Source organism: Haliotis rubra, unplaced genomic scaffold, assembly GCF_003918875.1.
Source record: "Haliotis rubra isolate DU_JTF1 unplaced genomic scaffold, ASM391887v1 Scf258, whole genome shotgun sequence".
In the NCBI taxonomy this organism is placed as follows: Eukaryota; Metazoa; Mollusca; class Gastropoda; order Lepetellida; family Haliotidae; genus Haliotis; species Haliotis rubra.
Genome location: NW_025766647.1, coordinates 424,379 through 442,594, shown reverse-complemented (window position 1 = coordinate 442,594; position 18,216 = coordinate 424,379). Strand labels below are relative to the sequence as shown.

At 41.9% G+C, this 18,216-nt stretch overlaps 1 protein-coding gene across 1 annotated transcript in view; it reads right to left on the bottom strand.

Annotated features, from left to right (window-relative positions):
• The window catches only part of LOC124279877 (tubulin polyglutamylase TTLL7-like), a 39,854-nt gene extending 28,682 nt beyond the window's left edge, over nucleotides 1-11,172 (bottom strand). The window contains 6 exon segments of the mRNA XM_046715750.1: nucleotides 581-739; nucleotides 1,146-1,277; nucleotides 1,590-1,647; nucleotides 3,620-3,838; nucleotides 5,437-5,609; nucleotides 11,009-11,172. Of these exon segments, the coding sequence (XP_046571706.1) occupies nucleotides 581-739; nucleotides 1,146-1,277; nucleotides 1,590-1,647; nucleotides 3,620-3,838; nucleotides 5,437-5,494 (626 nt within the window). The 5' untranslated portion in view covers nucleotides 5,495-5,609; nucleotides 11,009-11,172.
• Nucleotides 11,173-18,216: the final 7,044 nt, after the last annotated feature.

Here is an 18,216-nt window from a genome sequence, read left to right as displayed (position 1 = left end):
GTCTTACCTGTGAGCATGTACATCGTGCATGTTACCCGTGCCCTTGTGCATAGTGTGTCCTACATATGGCTTTACAAACCATGAGACTTACCCGTGCCCTTGTGCATTGTGTGTCTTACATATGGCCTTACAAACCATGAGACTGACCCCGGCCCTTGTGCATAGTGTGTCTTACCAATGGCCTTACAAACCATGAGACTGACCCCAGCCCTTGTGCATAGTGTGTCTTACCAATGGCCTTACAAACCATGAGACTGACCCATGCCCTTGTGCATTGTGTGTCTTACATATGGCCTTACAAACCATGAGACTGACCCGGCCCTTGTGCATAGTGTGTCTTACCAATGGCCTTACAAACCATGAGACTGACCCATGCCCTTGTGCTTATGGCCTTACAAACCATGAGACTGATCCGTGCCCTTGTGCATAGTGTGTCTTACCAATGGCCTTACAAACCATGAGACTGACCCCGGCCCTTGTGCATAGTGTGTCTTACCAATGGCCTTACAAACCATGAGACTGACCCATGCCCTTGTGCATAGTGTGTCCTACATATGGCCTTACAAACCATGAGACTTACCCGTGCCCTTGTGCACCATTGGAAGGTTTTACTATAAATGTTTTCAGTTTTTTCTTTGATTTCAGTTCCTTGGCGTAGTTCTGTAATGTACTGTAATCTGTTGGTAGAATCCATGTTTTGGGCACAAAGTTGTAATCTTCAGGAAAAGATTTCTGAATTCTGGAGAGAAAAAAACAAAATCACTTTATCTGCCATGAACTCTCGAGACATCTCATGAGGTAAACTAACAAATTTGTTGCCAGAAGAACCTCTTAGCCATGTTCATCGTGCATCAGATGACATCTACTTCGGTAAAGTCTTGGGAGTCAAAAAGCCTCCATCATTGTATCACAGGGGCGGATCCAGGATTTGGGAGAAGGTGGGGTAAACATGTATCATGAAGTCCAAAGGTTAGGGGAAATGCTCTTCAGGGACATTTTTTTTTTGGGGGGTGGGGAAAGGCTGCATCAACATTATGATTATTCTAAAATCTAACTCTTAACAATTTGAGTCCTAACCAAGAAAACCAACAACTACACCGACAGACAACAGAAAGGTCCTTGACACACTCTCTTTAACAACTCACTTGAGGAAGTTCCTGGCGAGCGCGTCTTTCCTCGTCACTTCCCCCATCCCAGGGAAATGGTTCAGCTTCTGGTATGGCTTCAGCTCAGAAACTCGCTCCGTAGACACAAAGCTGTCATTCCACAAGATGTAGCTGGAAAAAAACCACAGTCATCTGTATACAGATCCTAGTTTTACGTCGCACTCAGCAATATTCCAGCTATATGGTGACGGTAAAAAGTCGAGCCTGGACCAGACAATCCAGTGATCAATATCATGACATCCTTATCGAGAGTTTGAAGGTGAGAAAGTGCTGCATATCTTTCACCTTCACTTTCACTTTCATCCAGAACAATGAACACAATGCATCAGTCATTATAAACTGACATGACTCTTTCCTTTCACTTATGATGACTGGTGAAAAGTCTACAACACAAAACTACATGATTTGGTAGTGACTACCCACCTGAGAGGATCATCGTCTCGCGATGCCGTGTAACCCAGTTTTTCCACCATCTGCCGCACTGCAACACCACACAAAACATCAAGGAGGGGTATCAAGATGAAGGAGGGGTATCAAGATGAAGGAGGGGGTATCAAGATGAAGGAGGGGGTATCAAGATGAAGGAGGGGTATCAAGATGAAGGAGGGGTATCAAGATGAAGGAGGAGTATCAAGATGAAGGATGAAGGGGGGAAGGAGGGGTATCAAGATGAAGGAGGGGTATCAAGAGAGGAGGGGGTATCAAGATGAAGGAGGGGGTATCAAGAGGGGAAGGGTATCAAGGGGTATATCAAGATGAAGGAGGGTATCAAGATGAAGGAGGGTATCAAGATGAAGGAGGGGTATCAAGATGAAGGAGGGGTATCAAGATGAAGGATGAAGGAGGGGGTATCAAGATGAAGGAGGGGTATCAAGATGAAGGAGTATCAAGATGAAGGAGGGGTATCAAGATGAAGGAGGTATCAAGATGAAGGAGGGGTATCAAGATGAAGGAGGGGGTATCAAGATGAAGGAGGGGGTATCAAGATGAAGGAGGGGGTATCAAGATGAAGATGAAGGGGGTATCAAGATGAAGGAGGGGGTATCAAGATGAAGAGGGGGTATCAAGATGAAGGAGAAGGGGTATCAAGATGAAGGAGGGGTATCAAGATGAAGGAAGAGGGTATCAAGATGAAGGAGGGTATCAAGATGAAGGAGGGTATCAAGGAAGGGGTATCAAGAAGAAGGAAGTGGTATCAAAGGGAGGGAAGGAGGGTATCAAGATGAAGGAGGGGTATCAAGATGAAGGAGGGGTATCAAGATGAAGGAGGGGTATCAAGATGAAGGAGGGGTATCAAGATGAAGGAGGGGTATCAAGATGAAGGAGGGGTATCAAGATGAAGGAGGGGTATCAAGATGAAGAAGGGGTATCAAGAAGGGGGGTATCAAGATGAAGGAGGAGGGTATCAAGATGAAGGAGGGGTATCAAGATGAAGGAGGGGTATCAAGATGAAGGAGGGGGTATCAAGGAGGGGTATCAAGATGAAGGAGGGGTATCAAATGAAGGAAGGTATCCAAGGAGGGTATCAAGATGAAAGGAGGGTATCAATCAAGATGAGGAGGGGTATCAAGATGGAGGGGTATCAAGATGAAGGAGGGGTATCAAGATGAAGGTATGAAGGGGTATCAAGATGAAGGAGGGGTATCAAGATGAAGGAGGGGTATCAAGATGAAGGAGGGGTATCAAGATGAGGAGGAGGGTATCAAGATGAAGGGAGGGTATCAAGATGAAGGAGGGTATCAAGATGAAGGAGGGGTATCAAGATGAAGGAGGGGGTATCAAGATGAAGGAGGGGTATCAACATCAAGATCAAGATGAAGGAGGGGTATCAAGATGAAGGAGGGGTATCAAGATGAAGGAGGGTATCAAGATGAAGGAGGGGGTATCAAGATGAAGGAGGGTATCAAATGAAGAAGGGGGAAGGAGGGGGTATCAAGATGAAGGAGGGGGAGTATCAAGATGAAGGAGGGGTATCAAGATGAAGGAGGGGTATCAAGATGAAGGAGGGGGTATCAAGATGAAGGGGGGTATCAAGATGAAGGAGGGGTATCAAGATGAAGGAGGGGTATCAAGATGAAGGAGGGGTATCAACATGAAGGAGGGGTATCAACATGAAGGAGGGGGTATCAACATGAAGGAGGGGATCAACATAAAGGAGGGGGTATCAACATTCAACTTACTCTAATCTTCAAAGTATGCATGCCACATTTTGGGCAAAAACATTTTAGCAGTTGACAATGAGAGAGTCTAGTTTAAATCTGGAGTTTCGTATACCTGACAGAGTGTTGCACAATTTTATAATGTCAAACTGAAGGGCGTGACATGATAACAATGATGTTGGGTGTGGAACCTAGCCAGGACTATGAGGATGCCCAGCTAATGTTATGCAAGGGAGGAGCTTCACACTGTTGTCAGTGATATTCACTTGTGCTCAACTGGATCTAGCCACATACCAACTTCATATCTGGTTCCGGAGAGATTCGCAGTCACCAGGTGGCGTTTCTTCCGCTTTTTCTTTGATGCATTTCCACTCCCTCCTCCTCGATCAGCACGGTCACCACGGTTACCATTGTTGGGGTAGAGGTCAATGTTCCCGTCATCTCGATCATACTGCTGGTTGGGCAATCCACTGTTTCTCCGCATGTGAGGTGGAACGGAGGAAATCCCAATATCTGCAACAAATATACCAACAATGTACAGAACTAACAGCAATGGCATGGACCTGTAGCTGTGATACTTGTACCATCACGCATGCCCCTGTATCCCCTCTGTACCATCACACATGCCTCTGTATCCCCTCTGTACCATCACACATCCCCCTGTATCCCCTCTGTACCATCACACATGCCCCTGTATCCCCTCTGTACCATCACACGTCCCCCTGTATCCCCTCTGTACCATCACACGTCCCCCAGTATCCCCCTCTGTACCATCACACATCCCCTGTATCCCCTCTGTACCATCACACGTCCCCTGTATCCCTCTGTACCATCACACACGTCCCCTGTATCCCCTCTGTACCATCACACGTCCCCCAGTATCCCCTCTGTACCATCACACATCCCCCTGTATCCCCTCTGTACCATCACACATCCCCTGTATCCCCTCTGTACCATCACACATCGCCCCCTGTATCCCTCTGTACCATCACACATCCCCTGTATCCCTCTGTACCATCACACGTCCCCTGTATCCCTCTGTACCATCACACTTCAGTCCCCCGTCCCCTGTATCCCTCTGTACCATCACACGTCCCCTGTATCCCCTCTGTACCATCACACATGCCCCTGTATCCCTCTGTACCATCACACATCCCCTGTATCCCTCTGTACCATCACACGCCCCCAGTATCCCTCTCTGTACCATCACACCCCCCCCTGTATCCCTCTGTACCATCACACGTCCCCTCTGTACCATCACACATCCCCCCTGTATCCCTCTGTACCATCACACGTCCCCAGTATCCCCTCTGTACCATCACACATCCCCCCCTCTGTACCATCACACGTCCCCAGTATACCATCACACCCCTCTGTACCATCACACATGCCCCTGTATCCCCTCTGTACCATCACACGTCCCCTGTATCCCTCTGTACCATCACACATCCCCTGTATCCCTCTGTACCATCACCGTCCCCTGTATCCCTCTGTACCATCACACATCCCCCTGTATCCCCTCCCTGTATCCCCTCTGTACCATCACACATCCCCAGTACATCACACGCCCCCTGTATCCCTCTGTACCATCATCCCCTGTATCCCCCTCTGTACCATCACACATCCCCAGTATCCCTCTGTACCATCACACATGTATCCCTCTGTACCCCACATCCCCTGTATATCCCATCACACATCCCCCTGTATCCCCTCTGTACCATCACACGTCCCCCAGTATCCCCTCGGTACCATCACACATGCTTCCACATATATTCAGTGCAGGTAATAAACTTGTTCCAAATAAAATATGGTAAAAGAAAATGAAGATGAATTTTGTTAAATTAGAAACAGTTACATTCTATAAACATCTGTTTTTCACATTGTGAAATCTGTTACTGTGGTGATTCAAAAATAGACTATTTGGTCTGTCACAGTTTACAAAATCCAAGACATCTTTCTATCAAGTCATTTATCTAAAACATGCGATGCTATGATTTCCTCACTATTTAATTGAAAGGAAGTTTTTTTTCGAATCTAAAGCAAATACTGATGTATTTCTTAAAATGGGCTGGGTTTCCATGACACCAAAGTGTGTTTCCATGACAACATACCTCCTCTATCCATTGAAGACAATGAAGACATGGATATACTGGGGCGCATCCCCGACATGACCTTCACCTTTACCCTTCCGTTTAAACTGTGTCCACCCACCGTCACCAACGTCAACAACAACAGTGGAGGTGTCACATCGTGAACATTACCAGAATGAGGCTGGTCGATGAATCTGAAACATGAATGGAACAGTGTGAAGAGCTGCCATGATGCTTGACATCTGGAAGATGAAACAAGGGGTTTTGGATACAGAAAAGAGAAGGCCATTAAATAGAATTCAAAACAATTATGACTGTGTATGACTCAATCAACTGAATCATAACACACACAATTTTGACTGACATGTTCTAGTTGGAATATAAACACAATCAAAGGATTCAAATCTCAGACTGTCCATTTCTGTTCTCCTTCAATCACATGTGCCATTTTTGTATAAAACAGGGAAAAAGGTATAAGTTGACCTTAAGAACTATATACTAATACAGTGTACAGTGATATTATAGGAAATAACGCATGCCACATAGAGCCACTGGCATTTACTTGTAGTGAGAGTAGCAGTGATAAACAAATTAACAGTCATAAAAGTATTTTTCCTTTTTTAACCATGTCTGTGGTAACAAGTGTTTAATTCTGTTTGAACTTTGATACTTTTTTTATGCTTTTATTTAACTTGAGATAAAAATATGTCTGAATGTAAATTCAGAATTAATTCATTGGAAGTTCAACTGTTATCATAAAAAGAATCTTTAAAAAATGTACTGATAGATAAATAGATTGAAATATTTAGTGTTCAACATAGGGCTGTGCAATATTACTGGTACACCGGTATATACCGGTACAGTATCTCGCGATACGATCATCGCGATATGGTTCATAATTCTGCAATATATTGCGTCATCCAGAGTTATCTCCCTTTGAGTTATGTGCCCTTGATTTCCAGAGCAACAAAATGTGCTCTAAAAGTGTCAAATATACTTATATTTCTGTTGGTTTTATGTAAGATTTTACATGTGGAAGCGTCTTTATAGGTGGCTCCAAAGTACAAAATATTCTATATCCAGTGCTTTAAGTTTTGTGGGTTTGAATGGTTTCATATGTGACATTTTGGAGGAATTATGTGGCCTCAAATGGACCAATTTTTCATTTGGGCTTATTAGTAGAGTGAGTGAGTGAGTTGGCTTTTAGCAATATTCCAGCAATATCACAGCAGGGGACACCAGAAATTGGCTTCACACATTGTGCCCATGTGGGGAATAGAACCCCGGGCCTTCGGCGTGACGAGCGAATGCTTTAACCACAAGGCTGTCCCACTGCCCCACTTATTAGTAGAGCCTCTGGCTCTGACTGACCATTTATCAATTCAAGTTATTTTATTATTGTTGATTGTTCCATAATGGGACATATGTTATCAATATTTGATAAAGGCCTAAGTCTTAAAATGTTTGTAGGACTGTATACTGACATTCCAGTCAAGCGTCTTAGTTATTGGAGGTCACATGATATTTTAAGCTCAAGTAGTCAACATAAATGATTGTTTCATTTAGCAATAGTTACATGTTTATATTGGAGTTGAATCTGAATGAATCACTTACATACGGTGACAATAATGACATACTTCATTGAAGTGTATTCTGTAGAAGCAAACACTGATCATGAAATTTATTTTATACTATTACCTTTATCATTATGTTCTCAAACCCGTGCTTGTCGTAAGAGGCGACTAACGGGATCGGGTGGTCAGGCTCGCTGGCTTGGTTGACACATGTCATCGGTTCCCAATTGCACAGATCGATGCTCATGCTGTTGATCACTGGATAGTCTGGTCCAGACTCAATTATTTACAGACCGCCACCATATAACGGGAATATTGCTGAGTGCGGCGTAACACTAAACTCACTCACACTCATTATGTTGCAATACTTCAAGTTAACATTGCACATTAAGGCTGAGTATACCATATTATTTATCTGTAAACCACTGGCACACAGCCATACACAATGGGTATGAGGAGCCTGAAAGTATGGTGTAACAGCAACTAAGAAGATGATGTCACACAGAGAGCTATTATGAATCTATGATGTACGCACTTGGGCAGAAACCTTCCAGTCAATATACAGTACAACCAGAAATTATTGAGAATTTAAAGATTGTAAAAAAAAAAATTCACCCATTACTCACATATTAAATGTGAACATTAGCAGAACATAACTCCAGGTTCAAAGACAGGTGAACAGTTAGTATTTTGTCAAGTCGCCATGGGCAGTGATGCAGGCTTCAATGAGGCGGGGCATACTACTGATCAAAGAAGTTAGAAAGTCGTGGTCCATGCTGTCCCAATATCGGACCACCTCTTCTTTCATTTCAGCAATATTTGTCAGATTTTTCTTATTGACACAGTCCCCAAACATTTTCTATTGGATTTAGGTCAGGGCTATAGCTTCGCCAACTGATAATGTCATATTTTGGGTCCGAAACCAGGCCTGTGAATGCTTTGAACGATGTTTTGGGTCGTTGTCCTGCTGGAAAATCCAAAACTTTCCATAGAACATGTGAGCAGATGGAAGTAAATGTCCCTCGAGAATATCTGTGTACCACTCACTGTTCATATTCCCTTCAAATACACAGAAGGGTGTTGCCCCTAACACAGATATGCCATTCCCCACGTTAAGTTTCAGACTGTACTTGACTGGCGCTGATACAAAGGTTTTTCAGTTTGTTTGGTCCAGAATTTCAGTGTATTAGGAAACAGCCACACAGAACTTTCATCTGAGAAAATCACATTGTCCCAGTTAAAATTTCTATGCTGTAAGCACCAGTTCAACCTTTGCTCCTTTTGTTCAGGTTTCATGATCGGTGATGGAATTCCTCGACTTTTCTGCCAACCCATTGCATGCAGCTCAGTTCTAATTGTCTCCTTACAGACAGCCACAGTTCCTCTATCAATCATATCCAGCCTTAAGTTTTCTTAACTCCTTCGTTTGTTTTTAGAAACAAGAATACCAAGCCGCCTCCTGTCAACTTTCTAGACCTACCTGCGCCTCCCTGGTGCTCAATGCCATATCCATTTGCAATATTTTTCAAAACACGATAAACAGTGGACAAAGGGATGCCTGTTCTACTTGAAATCACTTTAGCTGATCTGATGTCCTTGTTATAATACTCTAAAATCAACTTCCTCTTCTCTAAATCATCCATACTGAGGATCACTGAAAATGTCGTCTGCTAGCAAGTAAACAAAGGGGGATAACTCTTCACAAACTAATGAAAAAGGATTAACGGAGTTGTCTCTCTTGAATGAAACCAAGCACTTGATAGCTGGTCAAGGTTGTTTATACTAGAAATCCAATTAAACATATTCCTAAAATTCTCAATAATTTCTGGTCATACTATATCTCAATATATATTGCAATATCTCTTAAATTATTGCAATATATCGCAATATGAGAATCAGGGCAATATCCAGCCCTAGTTCAACACTATCTCAATCCATACTTGTGTTCTGACCTGATAACTGACCTTTGACCTGATAACTGATGTGTATTCAATATATCTGCACTTATGGAGCATTTTAAGATTGTGACATATCCAGAATGTTTGATATAATCAAAACCAGTCTAGCTGAATAATATATACATGTTAAGCATGACATAATATCTCATATCATGTTTATCAAGCTGTCAAATTAAAACAATGTTTCACATGTGTACTATAGTATACACATCATACAATACAGTACAAATATACACAATATGATACTCTATTATACCATAGGATAAACATACCTGCCATAAATTTAATAGAAAACAGGTGTATAGCATAGAATTAATGTTTAGATCATATTCTATACCATTCTCTTCCCACAGAGGTTACTCCTGTCATATCTTCCTACGTAACCTCTGTTCTAATTGGAGGCAATCAGATTTAGTTTGCAATGCAATCAGCGGCGTTGTTTCAAAAGTGATCATTCTTAGAGGCCTCGGTAATTTCCGTATGCGCCGAGAAAATTAAACCTCTTCCCCTGTGCGATGCGCAAACGTTTCTTCTAGACAGAACTCAGTCTTGTTATGGCGGATCAGTGGCGTCTCCATCGCCCTCATTGACAACGGACAAGCTAGCCATTAAACGTCTTGTGTGTAACATCAACACAAGTCCCCGGCAGATGAGGGATATTTGTGGCCTCACATTTGCTTGTGTTAGTCAAGTTGAATCTAAGTCGATGTAACACGTGTTCTGATTGGATAGAAAGAAGGGAGATAATTCGTGTTGCGAGCTTTTGCCTCTAGGGGATTTTACGAGAACCGGGAAATATGGCCGTATTAGAACAGAGGTTCGTAGGAAGATATGACAAGTAACCTCTGTGGGAAGAGAATGATTATATACATAAACATAGGATATAACACAATGTACTTGATATATGCTGTGGGATAAACATATATACTGTGGGGCACCCATTATACCTTAGGCTATATATTTAGACCAGGGTAACATCCTAGCAGTTGGAAAGCGGGGTTTCAGTTACATACATCAAATTATACCAAATCAATTGCTTGCAACATCACATAAAAATGAAAAATAAATAATGAAAAATTATGTGTTAAAATATTATTCTGATGATTAGATGTCATGATCCTCGGTATATCAGGGGAATGGAAGGGAATATTCTCCAGTAGAATACACTGCTGTACCAGCTGAACAGTGTTGACATCACTGGACTTCAGTGGGTACCAACCCCTTTTGGGGAGGCCAATATTTAATGTGGAATCTCCTTTTTGTCTTTTAAAAAAGTAACTAACAATTCACTGAAAGTGTCAGTCTAAGTTTATGTGCCTGCATGACCATGCATCCTATGTGAAAATCAAATTCTAGTTAATGGTATATGTTGGATGCTTTGTGGTATTTATATAAATATGAATTGCTATATGTTTATACCATAATAACGATAATAATTGTACACTTTTTCTTTTATCATTAAACAAACATTGGTGGGTCTGGTAATGTATGACGAGGGAAAAGGGGAAGAAGGGGTTTGGTCGGGGAGGGGGTGACAGTGAGATGATGAAAGTGGTGTGTGTGGGGGGGGAGAGAGAGAGAGAGAGAGAGGGAGAGAGAGAGAGAGAGAGAGAGAGAGAGATGAGAACAACATACAGGGTAGGGCATGAAAAACTGACAGTTCTAGGTTTGTTGAAATGAAGAAAGCCCTTTAACATCATTCTGAAACTGGTCATATATTATTATGAAAACATGTCACATGTACCACCTATCGTGAAAAGTCTAGATCCAACATAATGTTCATGACGGTTTGGTGGGAACCGTGTATGTGTGTGTGTTGGGAGGGCACAGCCGGGTGGGACTCGGAGGTGTCAGCAAAATCGTCCTCGGGGCAAAGGTCAATTTCTACACATCAACATCAGAAATACACATATATTCATCAGATTAACAATACACAAATAAGATTATCGCTGATAATAGTAAAGAGCAACACATCTTTCTGTGGGATCTTGGAGACAGCGGACAGTGTCCGACAACGAGGTCGGTGAAAGTTCCGGACACATCGTCCCGAGAAACACCTACCATGTCGCCATGACGTACATCCGTAACAGTCTTTTTCCTCAGTACAGAAACAGTTAGTTGAAATCCCCAGTTCAAAACGGTAAATATGTTAAAGATAGCTTCGCACTGCTTATGTTTTACTTGATAAATCTGTACGTGTCGGAGGCCAAAAACGCCATCTTTGTTTGATCACGTGACACAAGCACCTGACAACCTCATTCCAAAGGACGCTTGTGCCTAGCAACTGTCAAACCTTGCGGTCCTTCATTGACGATCTCAATGAACACTTTCAGTCACAATATATCAAGAATGTATTACTTCTCACAGTTGATGCGACAAATGTTTAAACCCAATGGCCGTTTAGGCATGGACGTGTATAATTTCATTTACTACATCGTGGTACTGAAGAAATTCTAAAGGCGCAAATCAGTGTATATCATTTTAGTGTTCTGATGTAAATACAAACACACATTTAATGACGTATTACACCCAGTACTTTCCCAAGTATGTTAAATATATTTCAGGTGGTTTGTTAAACAAAATTAATTGTCCGTTGGGGTTCTGTACATACAAATTATAGGACCTCGCCCGAGGTGGTTTTGAATTTGTGTCACAAGTAATCTGAAAGGAGCATGTTTCAGCCTCACGTTTTCTTCAGACAGAAATAAGATATGACAAGAGAGCGTGTAAGTGTCACAATTTCTACAGGCAGGAATACGATATGACGGATTAACAGTCCTTGTGAATGAATGGTGTACTCTCCAAGCCTTTGAAATCAATAGTTGCCCGTATCGAGGTGGTTATTAAACAGTCAATATATGGTTTATGATAAGCGATATAAATCCTGTACGAAACACAAATAACAACTCCACGCTCTCCACTGCATTGTCGGCATGCAGTGCTTCTGACGTAATACGCCCGTCCTTGTTGACGTGATGTGTGATGACGTCACACTAGTTTTTGCGTCATAGTTTAAGTTAACAGAGAAAACATAAGATATTGACTAAACAAATGATACAATGTTGATAATAAAGATAATCAGATGTGTGAATGCGCTTGGTTCTGTTCTATATATATAATAAGTACGCCCCCGTTCTAGTTATCGACACGACTATCAATAGAAGTTGATCTAGATCATGACTGACATGTATGTCCTATCAGTCCAACCTTATCCCGCCCCCATCTCTGGCCGTGCTTTTATCATCATATATGGTATTGATAATTGTTCACATGCATTGACGATTTCAGTTGTTAACTTGGCTAAAGATGGACATGTGTTTTCAAACGATGAACACAGGTTTTCAAACGATGAACACAGTGGGTGTTCCATAGAGGGTTTTTGTACGAAAAGCTGAATTGTGTAAATAGTCCAAATTGTCTGTATAGCCACACAGTACTTCGCAACATAGTTATTAATCTCACGTTGAGTGGCCAGTAAGCGGATATGACCAGTATACACCCCTGCGAGTGGTCAGCCGTCGGACCCGAGACCTGCATCATTTAGGGGTTGATCCTCCCACGTGGAGCTGGCACACACCCTGGAACACAGGGCCTCGATTCACAAAGCTCTCGTAAATCTAAGATCTCGTAACTTTCCTCGTAGCATTCCTACTTCCTATACTGTAACATTGACTTACGATAGTCGTAACGCTACGAGAGCTTTGTGAAACGGGGCCCAGCTGGACACATTCACTCAACGCTCGGGGTGGTTGCATTTCAACCAGTACTTGTGCCATCTACTTGATGTGGAGCGCCATGGTAACAACATGTACCATATTTTGGCACGACACAGCCTATGAGTCGAAACGACGAGCATTGGCGGATCCAGAGGGACGGGGGAAGGGACGTGGGAGGGGTAGGGTGCGCACCACCCCCATCCCCTACCCACCCGTTTTGTCCTCAAAGTTTATAAACTGACCATTGAAACTCTCATGAAAACGGGTGAAAATGAACGGTTACAGTCCGCGAGGCCTAAACTTCACTCCTAATAAATCCCACAAGGCCTAATTACAGTTTGCCCACATGACATAATTAATGAGGTAATTGGGGCGTGAAACAAGAGTGGGAGAGGCCACTGATCAGTGGACGGGGGTCACTCTGTTAGGGTTAGTTTAGTAATGAGACTTGTCTACTGTGAAAACATTAAAGTTGGATACATGAAAGCACTTACTGTTAATCTTAATAAGATTAGATCTATTATTACTGGAGGAGTATGTAGGAGTTGACAGGGCTTGCTGCGAGCCAAGACCAGGCTACTCACTGGCACCATCGCTGTCCTGGAGTACACAGACTCCCACTTACTTGGTGTTTGGGAACAGTGAATAACAATACACATAAACAATATCACTTTGTCACCTATGATAATATGCTAAATGATACAGATTTTGTTGTGATAACATAATACATGATAATATGTTGTTAAGATTCCTGTGGTCAATCCATCCATATTTGATTTTTGTTGTTTCTTATGATTCACCCCTTCTGTGGTCAATAAAGGGACCAGTCCAGCAATAATCCACCGTAATCCCATAAAACCAGTGAGGCATGAAGTCCAACATAGCCTAATGAACTGCTACCTAATTGAATAATTTTAGGCCTCGTAGGACGACACCAAATGAACTGAAACCCCTTTCTTAAAAAGCTGTATCCGCCCCTGCCGAGTTCGGCTCTCCAAAGCACACACGCTGTCTGCTGGACCATGGAGGTAGTCATTGCGTCCTACTCGACGTTCAAGTCGAGAACATTGTGAAAGAGGTGGTGACAATCCGTTTCAACACTGGCATGATTTTGTCCACTCATTTGGGATAACAAAAATGTTTACGATAACACCAATCATAAAAGAAGATGGGAAACGGTTCATTCGGTGCATATGACGGTCTGTTTAAACCTACAGACCACGAGATTGTGTTTGTTCCAGCCTGTGGAGGACAAGCTGTAGGCTATGTTTACAGGGAGATCATCGTGGGGAGATCATTGTTTATTGATGACAGTCGACAGCGGATTAGGCGCTAATCAACAACAGATTAAAAGTTAATTAGGATAAGAGAGAGTATATACGAGGAATCTTATCGACCAGGGGAGAGCTGGTAAGTTCCAGAATTTGACGCTGTACTGTTGAAAGCCCTAGTACTGATTTCTATGTTAAATCGGAATAATATATAGCAATAATGTAATAATATTTAAGAAATACACTTCGCTCTACCACCATGTATAGTGTAATAAAACACACTTTTGCCCTGAACTATTATAGTTAAAGCACGAGGACGCTTGCTTCTAAGTGCTTTAACGTTATAATAGTTCAGGGCGAAAGTGTGTTTTATTAGACTATACATGGTGGTAGGGCGAAGTGTATTTCTTTTCTAAGATGCCAAATTTAATACTTTCTAAAGATAATTACGATTAATTTAAGGCAGAAAACAAACGACGGTGTCGGTGACCTAAATTAAGAATCCTCGCACAGGGCTAACTGGCGCGCTGTTCTATTGATGTGTCTGCCCCCTACGTTAAGACGAACGTTACCAGTAAAAAAACAAATGATAACAGTTTGATGACGGTTTACGTTCGGATTAAATATCTTCTCTGAATTATTTTAATTACATCTGTCATTAACGTAAACCATATGGGGCAATATGAACGTTGCATTTCTACTACCAGCGTAAGTTTAGATCAGTACATCCAGAGGAAGTTGAGTAGTCAAGCGACATTCCACAATTGCATTGTGGGAATGTAAACATTACGATGGTTACCGTGTCGCTGAAAACTTGTGAGTCGAAATGACACATTTTAACCGTCGTAAAACATAAACGTAATGTTTCCACCAGTGATGTTAGCTGCGTGAAGCAACAGCAAACCAAGAAACTGGATGAAACGGTGTAGTTTACTGTAGGAGGCCGTACGAGGCGATGACAACTGACATGCATCGTGACGTCGCTTACATTGTGACGTAATGTAAAATGGTTCGATTACGAGGGGGCAGACTAGAATGGCGCAGTGACGGGATAACGTCATTCAATTGTTACGTCATCAAAAAACTATACCTTTATTGTCTGATAATGTATTTTTTTTTCGATTGTTCTAACCGCTAGGCATCTTAGAAATTGTACTAGTGTAACACCGATAGACGTATGACGTCATAAAGGTTTACAGTTGTGACATTTACAATGCTACTACCTCTGTCACAATGGTATTAGACCTTCCTTGACTCGCAGAAAGCTGAGAGTCATCACACCATAGGCAGTTTCTATCAGTTTATGTTGGAGAGTAATACACAGAATACTAAACTGGCTTCCGTGAAATACCATTTTTATTAAACTCGTGAAAGATTTAGTATCAAACTCGCTTTCGCTCGTTTTCGCTCGTTTGATGCCAAATCATTAACTCGTTAAATGAAAATGGTATTACACGGAAGGTCGGTTAGTATCCTCTATCTACACACTCGTTTTATTTGTAAAGACATGCACGGGAGTACACGACACACATATTCTCTCTCTCTCGCAACCAATACTGCTCAATGCACATACAGTGAGCCTACACCTACTGAAGTGTCCTACAATCACTGCAGGTTACACATAGGAAGAATTCTTGCACACGGAGAATACCACGGTGTTATGTTTGCTTGACTGGGATATTGTCGGCCCTTGGAACCTGCGTATGCGTGTTTTGTTACAGGGAGTCCAGATTGAACCATTTCACCATGTCCATTCAGCAGTTCATTCACACAACCACTGACCCGTGTGGAACGCGACAATATCATCAACAACGATCCAGCCGTAGACGAAATGTTACACCAAGAAGCAATATCAGTTTCGTGCACCTCACAAAGTCGGAATGTTAAAATGTACGTATAATGAACTCTGTATCTGTCCATGGCACTCAGACCGGGAGATTCAGTAAAACGTTTTGATCGGTGTACCCCCCGAAGTCTCGCCCAATTATATGTTGTACTTCACAAAATACAACGGACACTTCTGTCTTGTTTTGCAGGAACCGGGTACAGATGTCGGCCCGGGAAAGCGAAATTTCAATATTCCCTATTCCCGGTAAAGCGAAATCAAAAGTTGTGCTAGAAGTGCCGCGAAAGCGAATTGCTATGAAAACATCGGATTACCGTACTTCAGATTTGCGCACAACCCCAATACTCGATATGTTAGCCCCTTAACTGAGATGAAGTTTCAGTTGTTTCACTGCCTGACTGACTGACTTTGGTTTTACGCCGCTTTAATCAATATTCCAGCAACATCACGGCGGGGGACACCAGAAATGGGCTTCACAAATTGTACCCATGTGGGGATTCGAACCCGGGTCATCGGCGTGACGAACCAACGCTTTAACCACTAGGCTACCCCACCGCCCTTTCAGTTGTTTCAAGTTTCAGCACTTGATCTATGACAAGTTTAAGCATCGGTGTAGGAAAACCCTCCGAGAAAAGAAGTATTGGAGCTGTGTAGTAAAATTTGCTAGTTGTTTGACTTATTTGACTATTTTATTTAATCCAACGTGCAAAGACGGTTGTTCGAGCAGATCTCACTAATTCTCAGTTGTGTTTGTTTACAGCTTTTCTTGTGGTAAATCATCGCACAGACCCACAAGATAATTTTTCTTGATTGGCCTGTTCATCTATTCTCGATATCTAAAAACATATAGTTTCGTTAACATTGATTTTTCTTACAATATGGAAAAATGTGCCCGACATCAGTGGAGATTATTTAAGCAAGTAATCATACGTTACCGTTATAACTCAAAATCTAGCATCCCAGTAAGTCTTCATCACTGTACATTTGGGGTCCGGCGGTCTGTTGTTATACATGTGCCCCAACCAAGCATTCTGTATTTATTCATCTTGCCATAACATTATTCATTACCAGAACTAATACTATAATTACGTTACTATAATTTACGTTACCGTAATTTGTTGGAAATTTGGAAAGTTTCGCGAAACTTTTGTGTTTTCTTGTCTGGCATTGCCGACATATCAAATGTGAATCAAACTTTGACAAGTGAAAGTAGTTTTAGGTTGTTATCGTCCTACATATATAAGTAACGTAAATTACATTGCGGTAACGTAAATAACGTCAATGAATGCTTAACGATGTAAGTTGTCTAAGCACGATATTTTCAATTCCACCTCACCATGATCCATCCATGTGTCTTATCGGTGAACAGTCTGTGGCTCCAACATTTATTGTTATTTAATATTAAAGATTTCTTGTGTATTGAGAGTCCCGGGAACGCGAAATTCAGTGTTAACTGTAGCTTGACCGTTCCCGTGAAAGCGAAACCTAAATTAAGGAGGTTTAGTCCAGATTTCGCTTTCCCGGGCCATAACCATTAGCACCTCTCAAATATGCAAGGTTAATTTATTGTGCATAATTTGTGTAGCTGTAAACTACTGTAGGGAAACTGGGGCGTTACTATGGTAATAATTATCACTATATATACCCAGATATTTATGTATATATTGGAAGTGAGTTATTTTTCATAATTTCTATAGAGTGTTGCTTTAATTCAATGTAACTGAATGTATATATGTGATGAATGATTTGCTGTAAAATAAATTAATGATTAAAACCTGACTAGTTTTTAATTTTTCTACATGGGGATTGCTACAGTCATGCGCAGTGGAATGGAATATATGGAACGTCGCTCATGCCGTCACCCACTGGTTTGCTGCAACAAGGTGGGCTATTTATAGCTGGATTATTGCTAACAGCTATGTCGCAAAACCACAACAAAACCGATGACATTCGCTACAAATTCGCATCCCGAATATATTATAAGGGGTATATTTATCGTTACAAATGCCTTATAATATAAATTATATGAAACGTTTGATTAAATTGTTTATTATTCATTCACATCTTTAATGACCTCGCGGAACCTAACGGTCGAAAAATAGCTGTAAAACAATCTGCGCTTCTCGTAGAGGCGTACAAATGCAGGGCCGAATACAGCTTTTTGAGAGAGTGTGTGTGTGTGTGTGTGTGTGTGTGTGTGTGTGCGTGTACGCGCACTATTGAGAAAGGAGGGATGCACACTTCATTTTCACGAGAGCTTCAATGGTCATTTAATAAACTTTCAGGACAAAAGGGTGGGGTGCGCACCTCCTCCTCCCCTCTCTGGATCCGCCTATGAAACAGAAGGTCATACTCGGTGACCGGGTTGATTGCACATCATTATTTACCGTGGATACTCATGATATCACTCACTGGATTGTCTGGTCTAGACTTGAT